The 24,700-nt window shown below is 32.9% G+C and overlaps 3 protein-coding genes across 4 annotated transcripts; 2 read left to right on the plus strand and 1 right to left on the minus strand.

The window, feature by feature from the left end:
- The first annotated feature begins 94 nt into the window (after window positions 1-94).
- On the plus strand, window positions 95-17,241 carry LOC148610627 (opioid growth factor receptor-like protein 1). 2 transcript variants are annotated; one of them, XM_088595842.1, is made up of 7 exons: window positions 95-283; window positions 4,958-5,083; window positions 6,553-6,625; window positions 7,242-7,320; window positions 7,879-7,948; window positions 9,926-10,074; window positions 11,458-17,241. In XM_088595842.1, exons 1-7 carry the CDS (start codon window positions 182-184, stop codon window positions 12,062-12,064), a joined length of 1,206 nt encoding a protein of 401 aa, XP_088451968.1. In that variant the 5' UTR covers window positions 95-181; the 3' UTR covers window positions 12,065-17,241. The 2 variants fall into 2 exon arrangements, with proteins under 2 accessions (XP_088451968.1, XP_088451969.1); XM_088595843.1 differs by lacking the exon at window positions 95-283 and adding an exon at window positions 2,950-3,051.
- Window positions 17,242-18,209: 968 nt separating this feature from the next.
- Window positions 18,210-21,185, minus strand: LOC148610628 (uncharacterized). The gene is made up of 3 exons (XM_088595849.1): window positions 20,782-21,185; window positions 20,100-20,169; window positions 18,210-18,511 (listed from the first exon to the last, which is right to left on the minus strand). The coding sequence occupies exons 1-3, from the start codon at window positions 21,070-21,072 to the stop codon at window positions 18,384-18,386; spliced, it is 489 nt and encodes a 162-aa protein (XP_088451975.1). The 5' UTR covers window positions 21,073-21,185; the 3' UTR covers window positions 18,210-18,383.
- A 277-nt stretch (window positions 21,186-21,462) lies between these two features.
- Window positions 21,463-24,445, plus strand: LOC148610629 (uncharacterized). The gene is made up of 4 exons (XM_088595848.1): window positions 21,463-21,619; window positions 22,116-22,241; window positions 23,227-23,359; window positions 24,324-24,445. Exons 1-4 carry the CDS (start codon window positions 21,544-21,546, stop codon window positions 24,427-24,429), a joined length of 441 nt encoding a protein of 146 aa, XP_088451974.1. The 5' UTR covers window positions 21,463-21,543; the 3' UTR covers window positions 24,430-24,445.
- The last annotated feature ends 255 nt before the right edge of the window (window positions 24,446-24,700 follow it).

Below are 24,700 nucleotides of genomic sequence, written 5' to 3' on the forward strand. Positions count from 1 at the left end.
ATTGATTAATATTATTATTTTTTTTTTCATTTAGATTCTCTATTTGAGATTGAAAATCGTATGGTCCTAAATTCAAGTGGGACGAAACGAAATTTGTAACTTCCTGTTTCATTTTCTGGTGAAATAACCAGGAAGCTAAATAAACAAACAGAAAGCGAACAATGAATGATATATTCAAAATATGACCTCGAAGCAAACGACTATGGGTGACTACTTCAGTAGAGCATCAAAAGATAAAGACAAAAAGGGAAATGATAAAGAGAAAGGCAATTCCATTGACAGGGTACATCAGGGCTTTATTATACTAACTTTTTTCTTAATTTTCATACTTGAAGCCTAGAGCACCGTCCCTTGGTGTCCTTTGTCTTGAAGCAACTCAAAAGACTTGCTTCTCTGCACTGGGCACAAGGAGGCTTCTAGTGAGAATTATGTCCACTGCATTTATTTTTTTTTTTCTTTTCTTTTTTTTAATGCATTCTTATCACTATTGAAAATACATATGTCCTTAAGTGAATATACATTTACATTCTTTATTCATATAATAATTTGATGATCATAATTATAATTTCCATTATCATAATCCAATTTTATAAATGAAACTGAGGTGTGCCAGTATGATAACTAAACACAATGTGCTGATTACTATGATGTATTACTCATAATGCAAGTAAAAGCTCAAAAAATGTGACAGTTATTTAGTTTGTAAATTAACTGTTGATATTATATGTTATTATATATGTTCAATCAAAACTGTTGTATGTAAAAAAAAAATTGTATTGTAATCATGCCCTTTATGGGCCCTTTATTGGTGAATAAACAGTTCTTCTTCTATAGTTCCTGGGAACGTGTCATGATTCATTCAATAACTTTTTGTAATATGTTCCCCCACACAAAAAAAAAAATAAAATGGAGTAGGCAATGCCTAAATCAGCAAGCACCATGAGCTTTACTATACATGTAGCATCGGTGCGAGATTCGTAAAAATAATAAAGGACATTAAACAGACGGGAGTTGATCTGGATGAATATTTTTGCTTTGCAACTACAACATTTTTATTTATCTTTCAGCAGCAAGAGAAATCAATATTTCTATTTGAAAATATGTCTTGTTAATTAATGGGGGAGTTTTTTTAATAAATTAATAAGTTAAATTTTTTTCTCCCCAAAATATTCCAATCCCACTTCGCAATAATTTACATTTTTTATCCCTTAAGGGCTTCTCTAACAACATCCATTTCAGTTTTGGTCGGTCATATCTATCTGTACAGATACCAGAAATATTACAGTTTTCCACGGTTGGTGGGAATATTTTACACATATCATGTGACGTAAACAAAATTAAGACGACAGCTGCAAATTCAAAACAAAAAGCTATGCTTCGATTTTGAAAATTTAATCGGAGTTATATTTTTTTCCAAGGCTGGTTAGGTTCTTGGCAACAGCAACATCTACTTCTTTAAATAAATAAAAAAAAATAGAGAAAGACTTGACAACTATCAGAAAAATTAATTTATTTTTTTTGTAACATAATCTTAACCTATATTTTTTTATTTGTTTGATTGAAGGAAATGATGAATTTTCTCTGTAAGGACAGTCACTTTTTGTTACTTCCGGGACATGAATTCTTTTTCTTTTGTATATTGGGGAACCCTAAGGGAAATTTAAAAAGTACACATAATAACAGTAGAGCTCACACCGCTTTGCAGTGCTCGCTATTAATTCATACACCTTTCATAAGTTTTGTCAACCCTGTTATTGATATGAGGAAGATGAAACATTTAAAAATGCTCCCTGTATGAAAATGTCAACTGGAATCCAACTGGAGTCCAGCTTGACTAAACCAGGATTCCAGCAGGATTTTGAAAAAAAAAACTAAAATTCTCCCAATGAAGAGCAAGACATGTAATAAATGAAAATCCCAGCCCTGAGAATCCTGGTCTTGTTTTCACTTCCTGTTACTGTCACTTGTACTTTTCTGGTCATTACCAGGACAGTAACAGGGTTTTCTTTTAAGTTATAAACCCAACAGGAATTTTTAGCTTTGTTATTTTTTAGAACTGGATTTCTTTCCCTAGAATTTTTTTCATCCATACAGAACAGGACTTTATACTTAGTCATTTTACCTACTTCTATGTAGTTTTTTAATCACACATGATTTTGACAATTTGACGTTAAAGATTATATTAGTATTTTTAAAAGATTTGAACATTGTGAAAGTCAATCATGTTTTAAACCAAACAAGTCAGTTGCAGTCTAAATATTTCAAGAAAGGTAGGCTGAAAAAAGTCTTTTACTGCATGCAGATGGCAAAATTTCATCTATTATTGCAAGTTTACCTGACCTTATAATGCCTAATTATTCTTCAATTAAGCTGGTGCTGATTATTATTTATTACAATTTTTACATTTACTAGTGATATCCTCTACTTTCTAGGTATTTGCCATATTTGCTGACCTATCGATATTTTGAACATCTATAATTCTGGAAGTTCTCATGGTCAGAAGCAAGCTTGAAATAAATTTGTTGTTAAAAATTAAAAGCTACTTTTGTGTTAAATTTTGATTTTCCATTTTTTTATTTTAAACTCACCAAATCTCATGACATGTTTTTTTTAGAATTAGTCATTTGTTGGCATATTGAAAATTGTAATGTAGTGATATAATATTGCTACATGTAGCCAGGACTTGAATCTCAGGTTTCATTAGCTGGTACTAAATATTTTAATATAAAGTGATTATGGAGAACACCCAAGGGATAATATTTTTTTCAATAATATTAGACTCCATTTATAATATATCCTATTCAATAAAAAAGAGGAGGGTTGCAGGGTCAGAGGAAATTCGGACTGCAGGTACCAGTGAGTATTGGAGTTGGGACAACTTGTCTGTGGTTCCATATGTCCAGAAAAGAAACCAAATTAATCTACATTCAATTTGCTTTTCTCATTTAGGACAGTTTGGAAATTTCGCCTGCACTAAATGATGGAAAGTGCTTCTACTGTTACATGTACATGTAGGTACATGTTTCCTGCTACCAACAAGAAAATAAAAGGGTATGTAGGTAGGGAAATTGTTTTTATTATAACAGTTTACAGTGAGTTAATGGGGAAATAAGTCACAATCTAGACTTTTTCAGTGCTTGAGCCAAAATGGCCATACAATGTTTAGGGTGGGCACAAAAATCTACTGTATGCTATCAGCATGAATTTTAATTTTTCAACTCTACATGATTGAGGTGGAGTTAAATTGGGTCACAGTTTCACAACCCAACACAGTGGAGTTACCATTTTAAGGAGGTAGACCTAGGGTATGGGACATAACTCATGAAATCAGTGATATGTTTGTATCATATTCAATTTCACCAAAGCCTATGAAGCTTTCATTTGACACAATGAAATCAATCCAAGTTTCTTTGATGCTTACATGACATTGAGGTAAAATGCAGAAATACAAACATTCCAATGATTTGTAAGAGTTGTGTCCCTTACCCTAGGTCTACCTCCTTAAAATATGTTTTTAGCCTTTTCCTTTTGCAAACATACCAAGATAAACATATATATGTAGACAATAATTCTGTGAGTTAAACAAGGTTTTGATTATATACAGAGAAAATAATTGGAAAAAGTTAATTTGCAGTAATTTTACCTCAGTTTTATTTTTGGTTGAGACACAGTAGAGTTAAAATAGAGAGACTATTTTCCTCCACCATGTAGAGTGGAAAAATAAAACTCAAGCTGACCAAAGTGTAGGAAGGGAAGCAGGAAACAGCGTATTTATTTTTTTTGCCTTATACATGTACATGTATCTTAAAAAAGCATAAAGTTATACAAATCTTGGTTCCCATTCAAACCAGTAGACTTCATGTCATTTATCACTTTTGGCGAGTTTGATTAAGATATATTTTGATCAGTGGGAGCCTGTGAAGGACATTCCAAATTTTTGAAAAATTATCTCTGACAAACTGTTCCAGGTTCAGCATCAAATGCAGGGTTTTATCAATATCTTCTTAAACAGAAATTTTTATTTTTTAAATGTCTGAGTAGTTCCGATCAAATGACAGTGACATCTTTGAAATGTTTGTCTATGCATCATTGTTTTGTTTATTTCTAAAGCATCTGTAGATCGTGAAGTATCAAGATTTCACAAATCAAATGGTAAATGTAGTTCCAGAAAATTAAATAGACCTTTTTCATATTCACAGAATGCAAACCATTTTACCAAGTTTTTTTTAAAGGGACATAACCCACCAACAGTTTGCAGTCTCATTGGGGAAAGGAACAAGAAACATTTTTCCTTGAAACTTTAATTATTTTGACTTTGGTAAGAACCTAAATGGTTGAAATAAATTAATTAAAAGTATCTAAGTACTTAACACAGCTCAAATAAATCAAATATTTGAATTTGATGTTTACTGCTGTCCATTGCTCCAGTTAGACAGGAAACCAGTCTGTCTGGTTGGAGAATTACTTCCCATTGCTTAAAATTAAAAAAAAAAATGTCAAAATTGAGAATATGAAAAAGGACTACTTAACTGTGGTGAGATCTTCAACATTCAACTAGTCCGTCATTTTCAGTCAGTGCCATTTTGATTGTGGAAAATACCAGGGTTTGAAATTAGCAGGGGCACACTTGCCAATTGCCCATAAAATTTGGTGTTGGGTACTACAGTTTCTACTGTGATTCTAAAGAACTAATATATTGACTACTTAACTTGAACTTGTGGGCTTCCAAGTAAACATTTTTAGTTAAAAGCCTGTTTACCATTACAGAAATGAGAAATGGGTTGCTTATTTATGTTGATCTTTGTAGTGCACATTTGAAGGTGAAGATGATATTAAAAGGGTGGTTACAGGAAATCAAGGACTCTGTTCACAAAAAATGACTCTTTTTCCATTTTACAGTATGGCATTTGATGAAAATGAATAATGATAAACAATGCTTTGTATATACTTTGAACAGAGAACACGATTCAGCAAGACATCAGCAGCAGATGGGGGCCAAACTTCTTCAGACACATTTTGGTCAAGCTGGATGTTTACAGATTGGAGAAAGAAAGATTCAGAGGACTACAGAAATGGTTATCCTGTATGTCTTGAGTTTAGATAGATTTTTTTAAAGTTTCAAGGGCTATGTGCATGTGTACATACACATGTACATGTATACACATTTAGTTATACAGCAGAGACTGTCAGATGAGACACTTGAGTAATTTCAGGTTCTGTATTATTCATCTTCAGTTTTAAATGCTTTAAATGGTAGAAATTCCAGATCAAATAGATTTAAAATGAGAACATGTACATTGTACACATATGTACAATTAATACAGTATTTATTCAATACATGTAATTTGTTTCTTCAAGCTGAAATCACTTCTAAAATTTTATAAGAAATACATGCACAATGTAAGTACCATGTAGCTGTTGTGCCATGAACCAATTATGAATTAGGGGACAAATTCGTATGTGTCACTTGTTTAATAACAGTAAAAAATCAAAGCTGCATCAAGTTTGAATGGTGTATCCATACTGGGCCCAACTGCTTAGAGTTCAACCATTGTGGTCGTACATGTATCAAGCTGTATCTTATGTACCATTTTACTAATACATATTGAAAGTAGGATAATGAAAATTTTTATGCAGAGTTGTAGCTTTATTTCAATGCTCAAATGCTCAGCAGGTACAGGAGATTTGATCATCAATAGATAAGGACCCATACTCATATTATCATGAAAAATTAAGCAAGGTCAAATTAACTCAACATTTTATGATTTTAGCTCACTTGACCAGAAAATGTCATAGGTTATTTGGGGTCAGTTATTGTTATGAACAATTTTTCAAAATCCTTCTCCTTTGAGACTATTGTACCAATAAAAACCATATTTAGTATGAATATTTCTCAAGGTATTCTGCATGGAACTGATGTGAGGATTTTTATCAATCGAAAACATGGTCGCCTTAACTAAACAAGAATATAGTGGTCAGACAGAAGCTTTTCACATTTATATCCAAAATTGTTAAGTTTATTTAAAATATAATGAGGTAAAAGTGTTCAGTAGGTTGAGATCTATCTGTGGTCAAATGTTTGTGTAAATCTGTTAAGCCTTGTTGGAGTTATTGCCCCTTTTGAAGTTTTTTTCACTATTTTTAATGTTATTACTTTTATATGTTTTTTCCTTTGACACTAATAGACCAAATTGAACCAAACTTGGTATGCACTCTGCATAGAACTGATGTGGGGATTTTTGATCCATTGAAAAACATGGTTGCCATTACTGAAACTAGAACATAGAGGACAGACAGAAATTGTTTGCATATACATGTATCTCTAAAACTGTTAGGATTTATCATACCCATCAAAACTTTGATGGAATAAAAGTGTTCAGCCTGTGGTCAAATTTTTGCCTAAATCTGTTAAGCCATGTTGGAGTTATTGCTCTTAACATCTTTTGGCAATTTTTAACGTTAAAACAGACCGCTTTTAAAAAATTGAATTGAATCAAGCCAGGTGAACAATTCAAGCTGTTAAGACTTTAGAGCCTTTATTTTCTTTTGTAGGGCAAAAAAGATGACCCAAATAAAGATGAAAACTGGAGGTTTTACAATAATGAAATTAGGTCATACCCTGATGGTGAGTACAAATTTAAAGAAAGGGCAGTGTTTTTTAAAGCAGGTATGGTAAATCAATTTTCATGATTTGAGAACCACCAGAGATTAATATTTATTGGCCAAAAATTATATACATGACTAAAAAGGTACTGTTATAAGGAAATATGTACAAAAAAACACATTGGTTGATATATTTTAGTTCGCTATCCTAGGCTATCCGTAGATATTTCATGCATTTATGGACAAGAATGTTAGATCAATCAAACACACTAGTCTGACAATCAGAGCCAGATATTAAAAGTGCTAGCTCATAGAAACAACTGTCAGCAGGTAGATTTGTCAACCCACTAGGCCACTTTGACTCATTATTTTGACTCTATGCAGTCTTCACGCTATCTCCTAAATGCCACATGCTTGGCAGAGAAGCAGTAGAAACTAATTTTAATGTCTTTGGTAACTGGGGATCAAACTTATGGACTTCAGCACTTAAGACAAGCAGACTACCTTAAGACCACTAATGTGTTCCCACAAAATACAGCACAGCTGTGTTCAACACATTGTATATTGTGGAAGATGATGATGATTGCATGATAATAAAAGGAATTATACCTGATAACTTTTGATTTGTATATTGCCAGGTGATTACATCACAAATATTCATCAGAAGTGGTTTGGAGACTATCAAAGATTAGAGAGGCATCATGGATATATTCAGTGGTGAGTAATATTTTGGCAAGATGAAATAAACGTTTACATTATATTAAGTTGTTAGTGTTACTCAATAGCTTAAATGGGAGATAGATAAATTTAGTGATGTAAGGCCAATAACTTGATTAATTGTGAATGGATCACTTTCAAAGTGTAGTTCAAGGTACTATGTACCACAAAAGGAAGGCTGGAATTGATTGTAGATGTTGTAATTTGAACTGATAAAGAATGAGGGACCATAAAGGGGCCAGAAACAAGCCATGTCCTGGTGTAAAGATAATAACTTGAGTGAAAGTGAATGGTTCTCTTTAAAATTGTACCTAAGGTGCCATACCTGGAAGGCTGGGATTGATCTTGCTTTTCTTGAGGAATATGGAGCCATTAGGATTTTGGTCAAATTCTTTTCCTATGTCAAATATTTAATCGCTATCAAGATTCAGAGTTGTATCAAGCTTGGCTGGTGTGTCCATACTTGCCACAACTGTTTAGGTTTCGACCCCATTGGGCATATAAAGCTGCACCTTGCAAAGCATTTTATTTACTCCTACTTTTGTTTTATATTTTTAGGTTGTTCCCCTTGCGTGAATCTGCAGGAATGAACTTTCATGCACAAGAACTACAGATGCATGAAATAGAAGTAAGTTGGAATTTTAAAAAGAACTTATAGTTTTGAAAAATATTTGATAAGGGACATTTTCTTGTGACAATTATAGGCCTGTTAATTTCTTACTCATTTCAATGGGTAGATTCAAAATTTGATAATACAGCCTACATCAAAAGTTGAAACATTGTTGAAAATTGAAGAAACTTACAGAGGAAATTATTTTTCACAATGGGTTTTGAATGACTACCCGTATATCTAAGTTAACCTTCATGATGTATTCATACTGAATCATTCTTTATAAGAAGTTTCAATTATCCCACCACAAAGTGGCTGAAGTTTTACAATAATGAAATTAGGTCATACCCTGATGATGAGTACAAGTTTGTAGAAAGGGCAGTGTTTTTAAAAGCAGGTATACTAAATCAATTTTCTGCGAAACATCCAGTGGTCATTGCTGTGACTAGTTGTAAATTTGAGCACTGATCATGGTGGCATGTGATAATTTCCTGCCTGTATTTAAGGAATTAGATCTGGGGTAAGGCACATAACTCTTGAAATCAGTAATATGTTTGCATCATATTTAATTTCACTCAAGCCTAGCAAGCCTTCATTTGAAATAGAATGAAATCAATCCAAGTTACTTTCATGCTTAGAACAGATTAATGTAAAATGCTTGAGGCAAATGTTGCAATGATCTGTAAAAGTTATGTCCTTTAAACCCAGGTCTACCTTCTTAAATGATCTCAAATACAATACAACATTCTAGATACCTGATTTTTCATGTTTGAAACAAGGCATCTAAATTCCTTCTAATAATACTGTGAGCACAGCTCACTTGATGATTTCCCCCTCACTCGCTTCCCTCCACAGAAACCATAAAGGATACCCTATGAGTGATTTTCAGATTAAAAAAAAAAGGTGCAAAGTGGCATTATGTAATAGAGAATATGTGAAAGTTTCATCGAACATCGTTGAGCAGTTTCAGAGGAGTTGCAGTTTAGAGGACTCTAGGTCCCCTTTGGTCAACAAATGATTCGGTCCAATATTTTGCATCAGGAAACCCAATAAGTCATTTAAATTAATAAACAAAATAAAAGGTACACAATGGAATTATGAAATAAAGAATCTATGAGTCCTTTAAGCCCTTTCAGAGGAGTTGCAGAATAGAGTATGAAAAACGGACAAACGGACTGACAACATGATCACAATACTGAATGTACATTGTACCTCAAGGTTAGTAAGAGAAAGATTTGTATTCATAGATATGACACCTTTCTGGATTTTTTTTTATCACTTGCAATAATTGAGTTGTTTTTTTAATATACAATTGTGTTTTGATGTGTTTGACTTTCTGCTCTACTGACATTTGAAGAAATTATGGGGTTTTGATAGAAAATTTCATAAAATATGAAGTAAGATACAAAGGTTTTGTGTGGTAATTTCAATATTTATTGATGAAACTTTGTAAAATTTCGTAACAATGTTTCATACCATAAACAAATCATAAGTATTGATTTGAGGTTAATGATCCAATCCAAGGGCCAAAAGCAAAAATTTCATGAAATTAAATTATAATACTATAGTATAAATGTATGAATCTCTATTAAAATTATATACAAGGTTCTATACTACAAAGACTGGACTGGTATTGGTTTTAGGAGTCATGGCCTGAACTGTTTATGAATCATTGGCTGAAAAAACAAGAATTAATAAATATAAAATGTTATGGTTGTAAACTTTAGACCATTGGAACCAAAAATGACCAGCAATAGACATGAATAAATTGTTTATTTTTCATGTCAAATTGTGAGATGTAAAGTTCTCTGACCAACTTTATTTTGGTCAGAATCTAATGCTATGGCAAAAAATTAATCATAATCCCAATTTAAAGCTGTTTACAGTTTGAACTTTATGTCCAAACCTGTCCTCGCTGTTCAAGGTGTGAACTCTTGGGTCATATCAGCATGATCAAGCTGTTTCTTGTAAAGCACTTTATTTTTATCTATTTAGAAAATCAAAGAGAATCCCAAAGTTCATCACAGAGTTATGAAGTCGTATGAGATGATGCTTGATTTCTATGGCATGAAGATTAAAGATAAAATGACTGGTGAATTAGAGAAGAATAAGAATTGGAAGGAACGATTTGCCCATTTGAATAGGTAAGTACTACTGCTATTGAACCAGTGAGTGGTACTGTAAATTGGGATATTTTGGTCGTAGTTTTATTTTGGTTTATTTTGGCACTCTCTTTAGAAAGTGCCAAAAATAAACATGCCATGATATAACTTTTGTGAAAATATGAAATGCCAATACATACATTGTGTATCATTGGATTCAAGGGGATTGGGGGGGGGGCAGCCCACATAAAATGCATGCATTTTTGGGGGTCCCCATATGGTGCTTCCCTCCTTTGAAGTGATCTCTGGATCGGTCACTGGTTAGATTCCTTTAAGGATCATAAATGAAGGATTGTTTGTTTCCACTGTAAGGAAAAATGGCAAAATGAAACTTTTATCATTCTGAATGCACCAAATTTAAACATGCTTATGTTGATAGAAAACCACTAGAATAACCTGACGCCAAAATATCCCAATTTATGGTATGAATTAAGCTGTATATACATCTGCCTTCCATTCCACCATCTATCCAAATTCTATTTCAACTATCTCAGCTACACTAATTCCAAATGATTATTCTAAGGATGAGATTAACTATTGTTTACAGTTATAGTTTAAGGAGGTAGATGTAGGGTTATGGACACAACTCTTACAAATCATTGGAATGCTTGTATTTTTTTAAATCAGTATGAATATGTCCCGTAAATGGCTTTCATTACAGATTAAAGTAAATACCGAAAAATAAATAGTAGTGAAATAAAATTGATACGAGTTGGTTCGCAGTATTCTACACAGTTTGAAATAATTGCAACTATTTTCAACATTTATCATCTCAGGAATACTTTGTGAACATATTTTCTTAAAAAAACGTCTTGGTAGAGTGCTTACCTGTCCCTCCCTTTTTCTAGTAGCAATCAATATTTGTCAACCCTAATTGTCCTTGTGTCCTATCCCTTTTTTCATTTTATCATCATCATCATTTCATGTTCATTTTATCATTCATTTCATGTTCATCGCCTGAATATAGTTGAAATATTGCTGCTTGGGCGTTAAACCACAACAATCAGTCAATCAATCAGCTGTGGTGTGATGCCATTGTTGGTACATACGAAGAAAAAATGTCCATACCATTTCAGTAAATTTAGTTACAATTTCTTTGAAAAGCACTGGAAATGAAAATTTCAAGAGCAGATAACTCTGCTGTGTACCTCATTTTTTCTTACCTTTCTATTGATAAATTACTGGAAAAATCCAGATTTGCTGAGGTCAAATAATGGCCTATTCAAGTAGAGAAAGTATCCTTGAGTGAATTTATATTGTCAGATTGGTGGGTTTTTGACATGCATGTTTCTTATTTTTTGTCCATTTTGCCTGACTCTTACAAAAATTTATGCTAAAAAACTAATTTTGACTTTTCTTTTTTAGGTCCTACCATAACTATTTGAGGATCACCAGAATTCTGAAGTGTCTAGGAGAAATGGGATATGAGCATATCAAAGTGAAATTCTTAGAGTTCATTATCGAGGAAGCTTTGGAAAAGAAGACTTTGAAAAACTGCTACAAAAGTTGTAAGGACTATTGGGTTGAAACGTTGAGAATTGAGAATGAACGGCAATATATTCAAGACTACATGAGAAAAGTTGAAAATGGATATGAGTCAGATAAGGAAACAGATGAAAAGTACCATTACAATTTAGGCGAAGATTTAATGGACGAGTCCCAAGAAATGAAGTATATAGAAGAAACAGTTGGAGGTTATGATTATATACAAGACTCAAATGACACCCTGAGTGGTGAGGATGGTGAAGCAGGAGAAAAAATGGATGTTAAGACAGAGATTGATGAAAAAGTAGAAAGTGATTTAAGCATTGATACAGATGATAAAAAAGCTAAGTCAGGACCTGATTCAAATGTTGAAAATGATAACAAAAGTGATACCCCTGGACTGGAAATTGGAAACAAAAAACAGGATTCTGATGCCATGGAAACAGAGCCGTCATCAAGTTCCCCAAATACTGCTTTGGAGTTTTGATAATAATCAGACTTCTCTATTGAAACTACATTTTCACTTTTTATCTCATTTTATAGTTAAATAATATAAAGGTAACATGTAGTCACTTGAAGATAATCTGTGACCATAAATTTTGATGTAAGTTTGAGATGAATTAGTATCTACATGTTTACCTTAAAAAGTTACTCAGTGTCTTCATGAGTAGATAAAAGGGGTGGGACAGGCAGACACTTTGCCTAAAATTGGCCATACTGTAAAAGAAGGAAAGTATAGTCAAGTCTGTTTTAAGGAGGTAGACCTGGGGTAAGGGACATAACTCATGAAATCAGTGATATGTTTGTATCATATTCAATTTCACCAAAACCTTTCAAGCTTTTCTCTGAAACAGAATGAAATCAGCCCAAGTCACTATGATGCTTACATGAGATTAATGTAAAATAATGAATACAAACATTCCAATGATTTCTAAGAGTTGTGCCCCTTACCCTAGGTCTACCTCCTTAAGGCACCAACCATTTTTTAGCTTTGGGAGCATGGGATTTAGTTCTGAAAAAAAAATTATTCTATATTATAGCATTTTTTTTTAAAATTATTCAGCAATAGACAGAATATGAAATGATTCAATCTTTTCCTCATCACTTAATGATGTAGATTTTTAAAAAAAATAAATCTGGATGCTGCTGTAAAAAAATTAAAAAGTATTTTAGTGCTTCTGAGTTAACAAAAATTCCAGGCTTCCTCAATAGAAAATTAGTTTTTGCCAAAGAGACTTTCCATAGGAACACAAACATTTTAAGAGATGGAGTTTTTATAATAAGGATAATTTTACATAGAATGCACTACACAGCAAAAAAAATTGGGAGTAGAATTTGTGAAAAATTAGATTTCATGCTAAAAATATTTTTTCACAATTTAAAGTGGTGAACGTCCCCTCTGCCCCCTCCAGATCCACCACTGCAACATAGGGATATTATTATCTTAGTCTTTTTTTAGACAGGTTATTGCTGAATACAAGTGGACATAGGGATATAATTATCTTAGTCTTTTTAGACAGGTTATTGCTGAATACAAGTGGACATAGGGATATTATTATCTTAGTCTTTTTAGACAAGTTATTGCTGAATACAAGTGGTTGTTATGACAAGTTTGACTGTTATGTAGACATTAATTTTAGTAACACCTGAGATATATTCCTAGGTCCTACCCAGGTCAGCACTTACTGTTTATGAAGAGGGTTATGCTCCTCCTGGATCTGCCTCTGGTTTGTGTTAAAACTTGTATTGGGACTTAGCTCTCTTCCTTATGATTCTCCGTAGACATATTTAAAACAAATATATTCAGGAATCACTGATCCAAATAAGAACGGTTGAGAAAATTTTAAATGACTTACATGTCAATGTGACTCATGTTCTCAGTTATGGGTGTGTATTTAGTTCTCAGCAACTTCAATTTTAATTGGGAATTTTTTTGTTTAATTTTGTAAGGAATTCAGATAAAAAATCAAATAATATCCTGGCACCTCCCCTCCCTCATTCATAAATTTTGAATCCAAGTTCCAACCCTGTACACCATTGTTTCTGAACATGTATTCACGAATTAAGCATTTGCATATGTAAGAGCAAGCCTTGTTTTTAGGAAGACCCCCACTCAAAAGATGCTCTAGAGAAAATACTAATTCACTGCCTATATTTGCCTGTTCCAAGGGACTTTACAGTCACACAATAAATATTCAAGATATGATAAAGGCAATAAATACAAATCCAATTGTCTTTAGACAGGAAGAAAGTACAGTGGCAGTTTCAAACCCCACCAAGTAGGAAAATTTTGATTACTTTGCAAAAAAAAATTGCAGATTTGGCAGTTAATAGCTTGGACTCCCCCCTTTTTTTAAATCTTTGTATCTATCCCTGAAATCTCTCCATATATTGAAGGTGAATTTGTTGTCATATTTTTGTTGTTTTTTTTTCATAATTTGAATGTGATCAAATTTAAAAACTATATTGTCTGTGATCACCATAATTCAGTTTATAGACTGTTATGATTTTAGACAGCATTTTTTTTTACAAAAAGTAAATTTTGTCACTGTTTCATTTCATTTTGTTTTTATACAACCACAAAAAATTGCAGTCATATAATGTTATGATGGTTGTTTGCATTGTTCAACTTTTAGTTTCTTTGTTGAATTCCTTATGTCATGAAATTTTGATATATTGTTATTTGCTACTTGAGGAAGCTTGTTACTTAAACTTGACCCCTACAGTTTTGAAAAAGGGGTTAAATAGGTGTTTATTTAAAATTAATGTAGAAGGTTTTACTTCTCAAATTTTACTCTATTTTTTTTAGTATTAAGGGACCTATGTGAGCTTAAACTCTTTTCCTCTGAAATTACTATACTAATTAGAACCAAACTTGGTGTAAATGCTTCATAGGTTATTGTGCATAGAACTTATGTGGGGATTTTTGATCAAAAGAAAAATATGACTGTCAATACTATAAAAAGGAATAAGGTCACACAGAATTTTTTCACATACTAGTATGTGATCCTTATTAAAGGCCTAGAAAAGTCTGTGGGGGTCAAATTTATCGGACTATTCCTTGTTAGAGTTTTTGCCCATGAAAGGGGAAAAATGACTTTTATTTACAGTTTTCAGTCAATATCTTGAAAATTGTGACAGAGAGAAACTTTTAATTGCCGAAATGATCCTTATGATAAGGTCTACACAAGTCTGCAGGGATAAATTTTGTCAGACGACTCCGTTTTGTCCTTAAACGATGAAAAACAACAGTGTTTTTTACAGTTTTCAGTAAATATCTTGTAGTGTATGATAGAGAGATCCTTATAAGTCCTACCAAAGTCTTCTTTGAGTCTAAATTGTAGGATAACTCCGTGTTAGAGTTATTGCTCTTGAAAGGCAAAAGTATAACCTGGTGAGCGATTCAAGCTTCTGGGAGCCTTGTGATTAGTTATAAGGGGTTAAAGGGGGTAACACCCAAAAAAAATCTACTTATTTGTTCTTGATGCATGGAAATTTGAAAAAAAATAATTGTATTAGGTTTTGTCACGAAACCTGCCTGCAATTAGGCACAGGGCAAAAGGAGGTTACGCAAAAAAATCAACCTTTTTTTTAATATTTGGTGCAATTTTTGAAGCGGTGGTTTTCATTGTATTTTCTTTAAAAATGATGGACATAAAACATTTTTTTTTCATCATGCGAGCGTTAGAAAGCTAGTTGAAATTTAGATTTAACTATCGAGAGTTCAGAAATAGCTCTGAACAAGGTTTGCATTGCTGAAAGGGAATTGACATAATTATCAGGTCCAAGCGCCACAAAACTGAAAAAATGATTAAGTTAGAGAATATTCGTAATTTCCATGGAAACTCCAATGAAAGTATTTGAAATTGATGACGTCAAATAGTTTAAAATTTTCTTAGACTTAAATAATTTTTCAAATTTTGTGGCGCTGGGGCCTGGACTTATCATGACGCTATCTTCACACATGACATAGTGATTCTGTCCATTTTGATGAACGACAAGTAGGGAAGTGGTTGGAAAAATTTGAAAGTATATATTTTACTCCGACCTTTTTGAAAAATAATAATCGAATTGCGCCGAAAAAAAATCGATTTAACCGCACGGAGTGTATTGACTCTGCACCAAGAAAGTAATAAACTTTTTGCGCCATGGAACAGGTAAAATATAGGTAAATTATTCAGTATTTCAAATGTTCTCTTCTTGATATTCAACTACATGTAAAATTGGATTTGTTCTAGTCAATTACAACATTTATAAAACATCACCGAAAACGATGACGACAGTTGCAAGTGAACCCAAGTTAATATGGACCTGTTTGAACGCTCTTGATAATAACAAAAAAAAACTTTTATTCACTAAAACATAAACAAGCAGCACTACGAGTTTGTATCATGACTTAACTTAGGAAAGTGATATATTCATACACACTTGATGAAACTTTTAGCTTATTTTATTCATTAAAACATAAGAATGTAGCACTAGGAAATAGTAGGACTTTTTTTCATAAAAAGTGTTACGTATAATTAAAACGTTCTTTCATTCACTAAACATATGTAGGACTAAAAATGATATTCACAAGGTTTGTCATGGCACCAAATATGTACTCGATTACATGTATAATCATTCAAAATATTTCGGATTATAGTTTTGCCTGTAGCTATGAACTTCCAAACTCTATTACGAAAAGCAAACAATTCCGACCCAAAGGATGTTTGGAAAATATTAAACAGCATAGACAAAAAAGAAAAAAGACAAAAGTGATGTTTCTGTAGGTACATTGTACGATTTTTTCATAGAACTAAATGAGAAAGAAAACATGGGGGAAAATGACTTTTGATTTTGAAAATTTTTTTAACAACTTACCAAGTGAATTGAACGAATTACTTAATGGTCCAATCACTGAGGATGAAATAGTTAAAATATTAGAAATATAAAATGGTAAAGCCTGTGGAGTTGATGATATTCTTAATGAATATCTTAAAAACACTGTTTTGGAGTTAATGTCTAAACTTAAAGATTTTTAATTTAGTAATCGATACAGGTATTGTACCAGAACTTTGGTCACAAGGAATTATTGTACCTATTTATAAGAACAAAGGTTTGGTATCGGATCCAAATAACTGTAGAGGAATTACACTAAATTCATGCTTAGGGAAAACCTTCTCATCCATTTTGAATGAAAGACTTACTATGTTTTCTGATGAGATTGAGCTCTTATCTGATTCTACTGTTGACAACATTTTTGTGTTACACTCCCTTTTAGCTATATATTTTTCAAAAGGTAAAAAACTATTTTGCACATTTGTTGACTTTAGAAAAGCATTTGACACAGTGAGATGGTCTGTGGCTAAAAGTTCAAAAATCCAATGTAACAGGAAAAATATTTTCAGTTATTTTCAATATGTATCAGAATATTAAGTCTTGTATTAGGCATCAAGGTAAACTCTCAGCACTTTTTTAACTGTTGAGTTGGTGTAAGACAAGGAGAAAACTCGTCACCTTTTTTGTTCTCAATATTTTTGAATGATCTAGAAATCTGTTTGCAAGAAATGAAGTACAAAATCTAAATTTGATAGAAAGTTCATGCTCAGAAATGTTTGATGTATATGTCAAAATATTTGTGATGCTTTATGCAGATGATACAATTATAATGTCAGAAACAAAGGAAGCTATACAAAAAGCATTGGATGGATTTGCTAATTACTGTAAAGAATGGAAATTGCAAGTTAATACTGAAAAGACAAAAGTTATTGTCTTCAGTAAAAGAAAGTGTAAACAACATTTTCAATTTCAAATATATAACAAAAATATAGAAATAGAGTCGTATACATATCTAGGCACGGTTTTCAATTACAACGACAGTTTCACTATTGCAAGAAATCGTCTAATAGATCAAGCCCAAAAAAGCTCTATTTGCTCTCTATAGGAAACTAAGAAATATTCCACTGCCAATTGATTTACAGTTGAAGTTATTTGATACTTTTGATATCACCAATACTGTTATATTTCTCTGAAGTATGGGGTTTTGAAAATAAGAAAAACATTGAAAAGGTGCATCTTAAATTTTGTAAAAATATCCTTAAGCTGAGAAGCAGCACTCCAAATTTTATGGTTTATGGAGAGTTGGGTAAAATTCCACTTGAAATATTTGTAGTCTCACAGTTACTTCCCCTTCCTTAGCCTAATACAAATACTTTCTATATTTTTCTGTAACACACTAATATTGTATATATACGATTGAATTTCATTAAATGATTGCACCATATAAAAAGTATCTTGTCAGTCATCCTTTAACATTGCTAGAGTACACTGTCAGCCAACCTCTAAAATTATGAAATAGCTTGCCATCCAACACTCAGCATTGCTAGAGTCCATTGCCAGTTAACTGTTAACCTATACCACTGGTAGAAAAACACATGCCAACCAATGCCTAGCATTGATGGAGTACCAAATAAGGATATAGTTTGCCAACGAACCTCTAACATTGCCATAGTATGTTAACCTCTAGCACTACTGGACTACCTAACTAGAAAAAACCGCTTGCCAAGCAATCTCTAGCACTGCTGGAGTACTAAATTAGGGAATAGTATGCCAACAAACTTCGAGCGTTGCTAATAAAAAATATATTTTTATTCCAAGCAAATAAGCATTTATTCGAAAAAATATATACAATTAATAAATTATAAAACTTTCAAATTTGGTTTATAGTAAAACATCAGAAGTAAAAGTGTGTATGTATGACATATAGATTCACGCCAATTCTCGAAAAGTACTGCCTATATCTCTTCAGTTCAACTGTTCAATGCTTATTTCTTCAGTTCCAGTGTTCTTTTCTTTAATTTTTCCTCCGTCCGTCTGACTTTATTTTTAATTTTATCCTCCTTTCTTTGGAGGACTTCCATACGCTTTTTTTCGTATTCTCTTCCCATTTTTCCTGCAATGTAAAGCATCATATTGTCTGATTATTTCTTTGTTTAAATGGAAATAATGTCCCATTACATATAGTTATTCGATTCTGAAATGGGTAGATACAAACATATTACGAGGGAAGCCAGTGTTAAGCACCATTTTCTTCTGTTGTAAAACTACAGTACGATGCTATAAAAAACACTTTTTTAAATAAGATTTCAAGCGTTGAATAATACTAATTCGGTAGACACAAATGTCGACTATGGAAAAACCATAAAATTATAGTAATAAACCAAAAAATTGAAGTTTAGTCCTGCGTTTTTACTTCATTGGCTATCATTATAGAGTTGCAAGAAGGACGTCCACATCGGTTATTTGTTTATTTTCTTTTGTAAGAACTCTGTGTAATTTGTTTGGCCCCAAAATTTTGCAAAATAAATTTAAATAAAAGATAACGCTTATAGGAATTTTTTACTGTATTCTTGGGAATGAACTTTTCGTGGTTTATCCAAATTTTGTTGAATTATGGAGATTTAACTTAAAGCTTCTAAGTTTTGGTTGTTTTTTAATTGTTTTTTTTTTTTTCGCTTTGACTGACCAATGAAACCCAGATTACTATAATTCTTCCCTGGTTACAATGGATAGTTTCTGTTTAGAAAGATATTCTGACATTCAGATAGTATCCAAAACAGTTGTTTATGTTTAAATAATCGTAAGCGGATAGAGAATTTTCTCAAGGGGATTCGCAAGGTTCGAGGCGCGTTGATCACTACACTTTTTTTCTCACAAACTAAGGGACGCAATCCGACGAGCCACCATGTATACATCATATAATAACGGGTTATTTGCATAATAGTGTCAGGTACATGTAGTTAATGAAATCACGGTTTCATTGGGGTTGTTATGGGAATATCGATTTCCTTTTTATTGGAATATTTTGTCAAATATGTGAAAATTTGGGTACAAATGAACTAATGATAACCTGGACCTCTGAAAACGAAACCCCCCTCTCTAAAAAAGTTTTTTTTAATCTCCGCCTTTGAATATTTCATCTGCATTTGTGTGTTGAAAATACAAGTACGAAAAATGTAACAGATATTCTTCAGTGAATTTGAAAGTTAATTCTCACTCATTTTCCAGAAGAAGAAAAAAACACTAATGAATAATCATTAGTACCGAAAGTGCAAACGAAGGGATGGATATACGATAATACAAGGGATTTCCAAATTTATTATACACTGAGAACAAAACAAAAGCTAGTAGAAGCAGAACTAGTCTTATTATAACCGTGGATGAACTAGGGTGATGAAGGGTGAGGAGTTCTTGTTTCTTGCAAGGCATCCGATGTGCTGATATTGCAAAATAAGCATTAATATTTCTCTATAGTACTCTTGGTTGGGAGTCTTCTCTTCTCATGCAGCTAGTACTTTGTGCTCCTGATGAAAACCGTAAGGCCGAAAAATTTGGGCCTCACTTTATGTGATTTACATGTATTTAGTTCCTTTTTACCTTTTAAATATGGCTATTGATCACTTTTAATTAAAAACTTATGCGCAGACTAAGCCAGTTCACAATTTATATGATTCTGGTTGATATGTAGACACTAATTGTACCTTTCCCATTCAGCACTTCTTTTCTTTTAATTTCTGCTTTTTTGCTCTCTCTCTCCTCTAATAGCGCTAGCTGAAACAAAGATATAAAAGACAATAATCGCGTGAAATAGCATTTTCATGAACCCTCTTTACAGTAATCAAACGAGGTACATGCTATGGTTCTTCAACATTGATTTCCAGAAACATTCATTTCACGCTTAAGTATCCAACTTTTCTCTGACCATTTAACCCTACTCTTTTTTTTATTTGGATATTGATATGTGGGGGTTAGCTCTAATCCGACATAATCTATATCCAAATGACAGAAATGTAGTGGCAGAGTAAATACAAGGATAAACACAAATAACTGTCACTTATTTGCGTGGAAACGCTCTCGTTTTTTTTTCTAAAGTAGTTTCGTGAAAATACACTTAGCTATATATTTGACTTACAGGTAGCCTTTAAAAAATCAAGCATAAGGGTTTCGAAAGGTTGAGACTATAAATGATCGACTTTCCCTAAAACACAGGAACCATTTTAGCTTCAGTAGAAAGGGTTACTAAATATAAATGAATCGTCAGAAATTTAAAGAACCTCCATCTCGATCCTCTGATTTCTTATTTTTTAATGTAATTATTAACAAACATAAAATCAACACACACCGAAAACAGTTATTACAATGGTACACAATGTTAAAGCATACCTTGTGTTCCTCTGGGGTGGACTTTGTTACTATTTGATTGTAAAGCTGGAGCCTCTTTGGTTTCCGAGTTTGAACAATTCCATCCGGCATTATATCGAATGCTAAGCCGCCCCTTGCCGTCGCGGTATTCGAAGTTAAAATACCACAAGTTTTTAATTCTTTAATAATTTCTTCCGAAAGCCGTCTTTCTGGTGGGGACGTTTTATCTATCACCACTAATGGCGATACTCTACATTGTTTTCCTCCATTGAAACACCCCGTGCAATCGGCTTTTATAAGCAACGCTCCCATCTCTATTTAGTGTACTTCAGTGACAGTGACGACGATTGTGACGTCGTCGTCGACTTCACGTGTACTCATCATAGGCGGATCCAAAATTTGGTGGGGTGGCGAAGGGGCAATGCTGTCGAAAAGCTTGGTTAAATACTTGTATATCGAACTTCAGGCATGGAAAACACTGCAATTGTACTGTTTATATGTAATATAAATTTGATTTAAAGCGGGTAGAGTAACATTTTAGTATTGGCGCTTTAAAATCCGTGACTGACTTTTGAAACCTGTTACACAAATAAATTTCCTCAACAGTTGTTGTTTCATCTATTCAATTTAAGATGAGGTGAAATGTAGTAAATGCAATCAGACACGCAGGAAAATTGCGTAACGATGTACGGATGTTTTGTGTGTCCGGCTTTGTTTTGCCATTATTTTCTCCTTCCGACGTCATTCAAGAAAAGACTTGACGTTCCAAATTATTTTGTTGCTATGTTTTGTACATATTTCTTTAGAATAACTTTATTAATCTGCATATTTGAGACCGCTTTTGCAAAGCAAATCAAAGGTGAGTTTCTGGAGCGCATCCTCGTTTCAGTTGGGCTTATGTTTACCATTGAAAGATGACTTTGGTGTTCTACTCATTTTCTTCAACCTTTCAACAAGGCCTTTGACTTCTCACGGTGTCCCCGTATCCTTTACGAACACAGAATCTGTATGCATTAAAGATTATGGGAGCTCGGGTCCAGACATTATTTTAAAATCATCTTACTTGAAACAATTTTGCAACTGGGCTCCTGCAGTGCCACTGCCAGTGGCCATACATGTACAAACCAGTAAGTCCAATGAAAGTTAATTTTTTTCACACTATATGCCATGGACTCTTGGTGATTTTATGAATTTTAGTAGTGTGAGTCGGCTAAAGCAATTATATTTATTAACATCAGAGTGTGAAAACTGTAACTAAGTTAAAACTATGTTATAATTAAATGGAATTTACACAATATGACCCAACGAATATTCTCTGATACATGTAAAATCACAGTTTTTGATATTTTTCTTAGGCCAAAATGAACAGGCAGGTGCCCAGTGGCATTACAAACATTTAGGCGGGACGTCTTCTGGAAAAATAGCCCAAGAGGAGGAAATTGAACAAGAATTTTTGTCATATTTTTCAAAGGATGCCAAAGGTATACATTTTAATGGCCATATTATAAGATTCAAAGCAGTCAGAGGGTTTTGTTCAGTGTGGTATATTAACTTACTTACGTGCATTTTTTCCAATAAATCTGCGAAGGGTTTTTGGGGTAGATCCATTACATATCAAAATTAGTTCCTGGACCAAGGAAGACTTAAAGCACTAGTCTTTATAAAATCAGGCAGGAGGAGATTCAAGCATGTAAAAAAACATCAACCAAGTCACTTTTATTTCTGATTCAGAAACAGTTACAGACCACATAACCAGTCTTAGTTTGTCATTCGGTTCATTTGTGATATCGATGGTATAGATTGTATATATGAAAATGGCACTTTACGAGAGTTATTGTTCTTTGGTATGGTTTAACTTGTTTGATTCCAGTCCAGTGAGAGATGAATGTATCATGGTTTAAAAAAATACAGATCTGGTTCCATTTAATTTGATATATAGTAAAATGTAAGAAGTAAACTTTTTTTCTATACCAGGAATCACTTCTACCATAGGCAGTGTCTTGATTTTATATGGACTGGTACTTTTAAAATGTTTTGAGGTATCTCGAATTCATGCAATTTTCATACTTGCTGCAATCACATATTAGATATGAAAGTGGTGATTCTCCCAAATCTTGTTATTTGTACCTCTTCTTAAAAATTGTCCCATTTGGGCTTGGATTAAAGAGTTGTTTTAAGTTAGTGAAGTGTATTATTTGTACTAAATTGTACGTGTATTTGATCAATTATATGCCATAAATAACATACAAGTAAAAGTAAAAAAAATATAATCTATCTGTTTATTAGACAGAGTGTAGTATCAGAATTCAATTAATTTGGACTTAAAGCTTTCCACAAAAGTTGTGTTTTCTTATTCACAAGATGCCAAGTCATAATTTATAATTCACTTTAGCAGTAATTTCACATTCTGTGATTTCAAACCATAGTGTGTTTCACCTGAAAAGCATGATTTTCTTTTGTTTTCAGCTAATGTTCCATGGGAAGAACCAAAAATGTTGAAAAATTGTTGGGCACAAACTATGTTAGCCAGTAAATATGGATTTTCTCCTAGCTGTAACGAAGACGGATCTTTCGCTGCTAAACAATGCTATCTGGAAAGGTAATAGACCCTTTTGTGGTAAGTTATTGAGCATGCTCAGTATACACCTCCGCGAGGTAGGGCTTGGGTAGAACAAAAGAATTTTCCTGGCGGATGTGTGTATTGAGCATGCTCTATGTATGTTCATGGAGAAGTCAACAGTTAGCACAATAGGGTCTATTAAACCCTTTTAACAATTCAGTCACTGCAGGTAAGTTTCATTTAAATTCAATACAACTGCTTGTTAGTCCTGTAAAATTTTCTTCAAATGAAAGTCACAAGCTAACGGTTTGCTAAGAAAAGTGCTACATTTGTAATTTTACTCATGATCTCGAACTGTTTGAGAAGAAACAATATACATTTTCATTTCGTTTATCTCTACTGCGATTATGGAACGATGTCTTGTTTGTTCCGTTATTGTGGATTTTCCAGGGTGAAAAGTCTGTTAATTATAATTTGATGGTGCACAGCAGGCGAGGGGCTGTTAAAACTGGTCCTGCAATAACTTGAATAGTCTTTGATGGAATCATTTCTTTTTATTGCGAAAAATAGAACTGCAGGAAAATCCGGTTTGCCTTCATACATATAGTTTTTATTCTCTCTCGTTAAATTTGACATGACATGATTTACTCAGATTTTTGAATTTGACGATTCAATGGAAAAATCAGGTCTATGCTTCTAGTTTTAGTGCCTTTATTTTTTAAGTGGTTTTTTCTTTGCATTTCGTTCGTTGTCTCCGTTTTTGTCTTAGTTTTTTTTTTGTTTCAGTTTGTTTTTTATTTGTTTTTGACCCTCGGCTCTCGATAATTTTGAAATGCAATGTAGCTATAAACTTTATTGCCCTTGAATTCATTTGGCCTCCTAATGATAACATGGGCGTATTAGGTACAAATGCACCGGATTTGCTCTCGGTTTATTGAAAGTTTTAGGCCGAAAAATGAACAGTGTCGGTGAACTTTCACAAAAAGGAATTCTTATTTTTCAGGTGCTGGTGTGTGAACCGCGATGGACAATCACAGATTACCGCAAAAGATAAACGGTTCTACTATTCTGTTGCTGGAATTATGCTTGTATGTAATCAGAATTATTAAAGCCTTTGGGAACCCATCTTTGCAGTTCTAAGCCTTATATGTCTCCCATATTTTCAACAAGTAAATCAAATAAAACCAACCGTGGTTGGAAAGATAATTTCGACAATTTCATTTTGTTTATCATAAAATTCAAAACTCTCCATTCTTTTTTGCTTAGAACTTTGTTCATCGTTCTGTTATCGTGAATTTTATTACTTTTGTTGCTAGACCTTTCAGAGCTTATTTAAAAATGTATTTTCATTTGTTAAAGACCTTTTGGTGATCTCTGAAA

The sequence above is a fragment of the Perna viridis genome, chromosome 8 (assembly GCF_037379345.1).
Source record: "Perna viridis isolate PV_CMFRI_1.1 ecotype Kerala chromosome 8, ASM3737934v1, whole genome shotgun sequence".
Classification (NCBI taxonomy): domain Eukaryota; kingdom Metazoa; phylum Mollusca; class Bivalvia; order Mytilida; family Mytilidae; genus Perna; species Perna viridis.

What these genes read in the sequence shown, in the direction of transcription:
- LOC148610628 (XM_088595849.1), bottom strand. Translation starts at nt 21,072, where the DNA reads ATGGGAGCGTTGCTTATAAAAGCCGATTGCACGGGGTGTTTCAATGGA. An exon ending in CCACCCCAGAGGAACACAAG is followed by an intron (nt 20,170 to 20,781) that starts GTATGCTTTAAC and finishes TCTTTGTTTCAG; the next exon opens with CTAGCGCTATTAGAGGAGAG. An exon ending in AGAAGTGCTGAATGGGAAAG is followed by an intron (nt 18,512 to 20,099) that starts GTACAATTAGTG and finishes TTTACATTGCAG; the next exon opens with GAAAAATGGGAAGAGAATAC.
- LOC148610629 (XM_088595848.1), top strand. Translation starts at nt 21,544, where the DNA reads ATGTTTTGTACATATTTCTTTAGAATAACTTTATTAATCTGCATATTT. An exon ending in TTTTGCAAAGCAAATCAAAG is followed by an intron (nt 21,620 to 22,115) that starts GTGAGTTTCTGG and finishes TATTTTTCTTAG; the next exon opens with GCCAAAATGAACAGGCAGGT. An exon ending in AAACAATGCTATCTGGAAAG is followed by an intron (nt 23,360 to 24,323) that starts GTAATAGACCCT and finishes CTTATTTTTCAG; the next exon opens with GTGCTGGTGTGTGAACCGCG.
- LOC148610627 (XM_088595842.1), top strand. Translation starts at nt 182, where the DNA reads ATGACCTCGAAGCAAACGACTATGGGTGACTACTTCAGTAGAGCATCA. An exon ending in TACAGATGCATGAAATAGAA is followed by an intron (nt 7,949 to 9,925) that starts GTAAGTTGGAAT and finishes TTATCTATTTAG; the next exon opens with AAAATCAAAGAGAATCCCAA. An exon ending in CGATTTGCCCATTTGAATAG is followed by an intron (nt 10,075 to 11,457) that starts GTAAGTACTACT and finishes TTTCTTTTTTAG; the next exon opens with GTCCTACCATAACTATTTGA.